We start from the raw sequence: 4,939 nt of genomic DNA, 5'->3' as shown, positions 1-4,939 counted from the left end.
CAACACCCGGCTGTTTTTTGGTTGCAGTTGTCATCGTTGTTTAGCTGGTCAGGGCCGGTGGGAACCTGCCAGCCTCAGTGCATGTGTCTGGACGCCGAGCCCTCTCACACTTCTAATACCTTAAGAGTGGGAGTGGAGGGTGCGGGGGGGGGGGGGAGAAGGGAGGGGATAGAAGGGAACAGCGTGGGCAAGACTCAATCCAACCAGGAAACCACATGATCCTTTTTCCACACTCTTCTCCCTATCCTTCACATGAAGGTCAACAGACTCTTTCCGCTCTTTCTTCGTCATCCTGGGTAGAGCAGGGGGCCTATGCCAGCCCTGTGTTCTAGGCCCTCGCCTGGCCACCCTCCCGTCCATTTGAATGCGGTTTTCCCTCTGGTTCTGAGGATGCTGCATAACACAACCATTTATTGAGTGCTCTGTTACAAAAGCGCCCTGCTGAGTGTCCCGGAAACATTATCATCTCCTATCATTCTCCACAGGGTAAACTTGTGTCCCACTTTATAGATTGGTAAAGTGAGGCTCAGAGGGATTCAATCTGTTGCTCAAAGCCCCGCGGCCACTCAGCAGCTGGAGTGGGAATGCGAACCCAGACTCCCAGTGGGCTGCAGGTTTCTGCATCTCTGCTGCGCGGCTCACACTGTCCTGCCTGGCGCGCCCGGCCTCCGCATCCCAGCCCGGCGTGGGTCGCCCGGCCCGCCCAGCCCCGGGAGGAGCGTGCCTCTGCAGCTAATCACCGGCCGCCCCCGCCTCCCTTTCACCTCCTGGAGACGACCTGGTCGGCTTAGCCCAAGCTGGCCCCGGCGGCCGCTCCACGCCGCCGATTGGCGGGCGGTAATTACGGGCACACTCCTGGAGGGGGGAGGGGCAAGGGCGGCCTCCCGCGAGCATAAATTATGCAAATACACGGGCGCCGCACGGGGCTGACCTGACGCCTCGCTTCATTCACCCCGGCTGCCGCGGGGGCGGAGGTGGCAAGGGAGGGGGGTGCCCATTGTTGCGCCGGGTACTTAAGGGGTCCTGAGGCCGGTCGTGTGCCACAGTCGGTGCTCACACCAGCTGATCTCATCTCCTGCGACATCATTCGGGAGACTGGCCGGGCGCGTGGCCCGTGCAGGCGAGGCGAAGAGGCGAAGCCAAGTTCTCTGTGCTCTCCTGAGCCATTCTAGGTCCTCGCGCCCGCAGCCGGCACAGAGTAACCCCGGGCCGTCAACGTAAGTGCGGTGGCCCTGCCCTCGGCCCAGGCTTCTGTTTTCTGAGCGCCTTCCTGTCCATCCGTCGGTCTGCCCAGCGCCACGATGCCCGCTCCTCTAGAGACCACCTGCCTCTCAGACCTCGACTGTGCCAGCAGCAGCAGCAGCAGCAGCGATCTGTCCGGCTTCCTCACCGACGAGGAAGACTGTGCCAAGCTCCCGCCGCCAGCCTCCGTGTCGGGGCCGCCTGCGCCGGCCCGCAGGAGTACACCCGGGATCTCTGGGGCATCCGACGTTCCAGGGGCGCAGGATGAGGAGCAGGAGCGGCGGCGGCGCCGGGGCCGGGCGCGGGTGCGCTCCGAGGCGCTGCTCCACTCGCTGCGCAGGAGCCGGCGCGTCAAGGCCAACGATCGCGAGCGCAACCGCATGCACAATTTGAACGCGGCGCTAGACGCACTGCGCAGCGTGCTGCCCTCGTTCCCAGACGACACCAAGCTCACCAAGATCGAGACGCTGCGCTTCGCATACAACTACATCTGGGCTCTAGCCGAGACTCTGCGCCTGGCGGACCAAGGGCTGTCCGGGGGCAGTGCCCGGGAGCGCCTCCTGCCGCCGCAGTGCGCCCCCTGCCTGCCCGGGCCCCCGAGCCCCGCCAGCGACGCAGAGTCCTGGGGCTCCGGTGCCGCCGCCTCCCCCTGCGCCGCTGCCGCCTCGCCGATCTCTGACCCCAGTAGCCCCGCCACCTCCGAAGACTTCGCCTATGGCCCCGGCGACCCCCTTTTCTCCTTTCCAGGCCTGCCCAAAGACTTGCTCCACACGACGCCCTGCTTCATCCCTTACCACTAGGCCCTTGGTAGACACCCTTACCTTTCCCCTCCCTCGGTCAACAGGCAATAGATGGGGCCCCAGCTGTGGCCCCCAGTGTAGGTGGAGGGAGGAAGCGGGAGCTTTAAAGGGGTGGGGGACACCTGAGCCGCTTGTCAGGTCGCAGCACCCTCTCTGCGGCCGCCTCTTGGTCTGTTTCTCCAGCCCTCAGTTCTGGGTCCCTCCTGCCCGCCCCTAGATGGCCTTTCCTTTTGCACTTTCTGAACTCCACAAAACCTCCTTTGTGGCTGGCTCACAACTGACCCCAGCCACCACTTCAGTGTGATTTAGAAAAGGGACAGATCAGCCCCTGAAGACGAGGTGAAAAGTCAATTTTACAATTTGTAGAACTCTAATGAAGAAAAACGAGCATGAAAATTCGGTTTGAGCCGGCTGACAATACAATGAAAAGGCTTAAAAAGGAGAGACAAGGCGCGGGCTTCATGCATTATGGATCCCGCCCCCCACCACTGCAGGCTTGCTCTAGGAAGAACGGGAGACTCTTGCTTAGCTATTCAGGCACCGGGCTGGAGAGTACTTTAATTTATTCAAGATGCTTCATTCATATGAAAATGTATTTTTGTACATAAAGAGTTTATTCTATTATGAGCTATCAAAGTTTACATTTTGTACTGCAGATGCTTCGTGTAAATAAAAACTAAGTACAAAATAAGTCACTGAGTTTCTTGCCTAATGTTAGTGTCACCGCGGCTTTGCTGGCCTTCCCTCAGTGGCTGGACCACTGAAGTGAAACACTATCCCGCCCACCTTCAAGCCCCCCAGTCTTGTTTCAAAAACAATTAAAAAATAAAATGCACTGACTTCCACCAAGAAATGGATAAAGACAGACTAGGGCATTTGGAGTCCATCGTTTCCTTTCAGTTGTAAACACAAGGGAGATCTTTCAGGCTCTGCATAAGCCAATTAAGACTTTTTAGTAGGGAATTAGCCCCGGATACACAGCTACCTGTAGAGGTGGGGGCAGTGGGAGAGTCTTTCTTTTGAGGAACTCCACATCAGCTGGCTCTGTGTTTCAAAGAGAGGGGATTAGAAAGATCAACAAAGTGTGACCACTGGCTAGGAAGCCCCAGTGCCAGGTGGGCCTAGGCTAGGCAAGCAGAAGGGTCCACTCCTATAACAGCCTATTTAGAGGGGAAAATTGATTTGCAAACAATGCCTCCAAATTGCTGTCCATCCAGGCTGGGTTCCCTCTGGCTGTGAGGTGTGGGATGAATTATGCCAGTGTGGTGTCCTGACTGGGGCATGCAGCTGCGTAAGACTGTGAGCTAGGGTGTCTGTGCCCTACAACACACACATATCCCCCGCCGTGAGTCACAGTGACGGGGCATGCAGAGGGAGGCCTTGGGTGCTGGGCTTGCTCAGCCAGTCCTCCAGGGTGATAGCCAAAGCTTTCATTTGCTGCCAGAGAAATCAACCACCCAAACTCAGTGGGGATTTTCCTGGCTACAGTGTGTTTGTCTGTTGTCTGACATTAGCTAACAGTGCTGCCAGTCGCAGCTTTTGTTTTGAATTTTTGAATGTAGATAATTACAAGAGGTAGTTCTTAAATGCTGTCACTGACTCTTAACCCAGCTCACAAGTTACCCTACACTAAGACAAAATTTTTTCCCACTGGGTGCTCCTTTTCATGAAGATAATTATTTAGTGGCAAGGTGGGGGTGGGTGGGAATGGGTTGAGGAAAATGGATTCTATAGTACCATAATAGCTCTATTCCTATAGTATTAGAACTCTGACCCCAGGGCCAGAGTAAGGCCGCAGACAGTATATTCCCCTTGTGGAGGGGTTTGTCCTCCTTACACACGTTGTGGTAAGTCAGGACCACAGAGTCATAGGCTGGGTCCCCTCAGGCATCAGCAGCCCAGCCATGGGCAAGGCAACCTCCTTCAGATAAAAAAGGTACTTTATCTCTGGTCTTGAGATTTTGTGATATAGGCTAGTCTCATTGGAGTTAGATGATATCTCAAAGTAGTTTTGATTTGCATTTCTCTGATGATTAAAGATGATGAGCATTTTTTCATATGTCTGAAGGCCGTGCGCCTGTCTTCTTCAGAGAAGTTTCTCTTCAAATCCCTTGCCCAGCCTGCGATGGGATCCCTTGTTTTTTTCTTGCTGATGCGTTTGAGTTCTCTGTGGATTCTGGTTATTAAACCTTTGTCAGAGTTATACCCTGCAAATATCTTCTCCCATTCTGAGGGCTGTCTGCTTGCTCTGCTTACTGTGTTCTTAGCTGTGCAGAAGCTTTTTAGTTTGATCAAGTCCCAGTAGTGTATTTTTGAAGCTGCTTCAATTGCCCAGGGGGTTCTCCTCATGAAATACTCACCCACCAATTTCTTCAAGGGTTTTCCCTGCATTCTCCTCTAGTATTTTTATAGTTTCATGTTTTAAGTTTAAATCTTTAATCCAATGAGAGTCTATCTTAGTTAATGGTGAAAGGTGTGGGTCCAATTTCAGTCTTCTGCAGGTTGCCAGCCAGTTCACCCAGCACCATTTGTTAAATAGGGAATCTTTTCCCCACTGAATGTTTTTAATTGGCTTGTCAAAAATCAAATAGCAGTAAGTAGCTGGATTCATCTCTTGGTTCTCTATTCTGTTCCAGATATCTACTTCTCTGTTTTTGTGCCAATACCATGCTGTTTTTATGTTGGCGTGGATGCGGAGAAAAGGGAACACTTCTGCACTGCTGGTGGGAATGCAAATTAATACATTCCTTTTGGAAAGATATATGGAGAACACTCAGAGATCTAAAAATAGATCTGCCATTCAATCCTGTAATTCCTCTGCTGGGCATATACCCAGAAGACCAAAAATCACAACATAACAAAGATATTTGTACCAGAATGTTTATTGCAGCCCAATT

The 4,939-nt window shown here is 53.5% G+C and overlaps 1 protein-coding gene across 1 annotated transcript; it reads left to right on the top strand.

Moving 5' to 3' along the window:
* The first annotated feature begins 1,039 nt into the window (after positions 1 to 1,039).
* Positions 1,040 to 2,722, top strand: NEUROG1 (neurogenin 1). Its single transcript, XM_053567217.1, has one exon. It carries the CDS (start codon positions 1,302 to 1,304, stop codon positions 2,040 to 2,042), a length of 741 nt encoding a protein of 246 aa, XP_053423192.1. The 5' UTR covers positions 1,040 to 1,301; the 3' UTR covers positions 2,043 to 2,722.
* The last annotated feature ends 2,217 nt before the right edge of the window (positions 2,723 to 4,939 follow it).

Source organism: Nycticebus coucang, chromosome 17 (genome assembly GCF_027406575.1).
Source record: "Nycticebus coucang isolate mNycCou1 chromosome 17, mNycCou1.pri, whole genome shotgun sequence".
Lineage (NCBI taxonomy): Eukaryota > Metazoa > Chordata > Mammalia > Primates > Lorisidae > Nycticebus > Nycticebus coucang.
Note: the sequence above shows the minus strand (reverse complement) of the source record. Positions and strands in the feature narration are given on the sequence as shown.

Bases quoted from the DNA above. Each gene is read 5' to 3' on its own strand.
- NEUROG1 (XM_053567217.1), top strand. From the start codon at position 1,302: ATGCCCGCTCCTCTAGAGACCACCTGCCTCTCAGACCTCGACTGTGCC.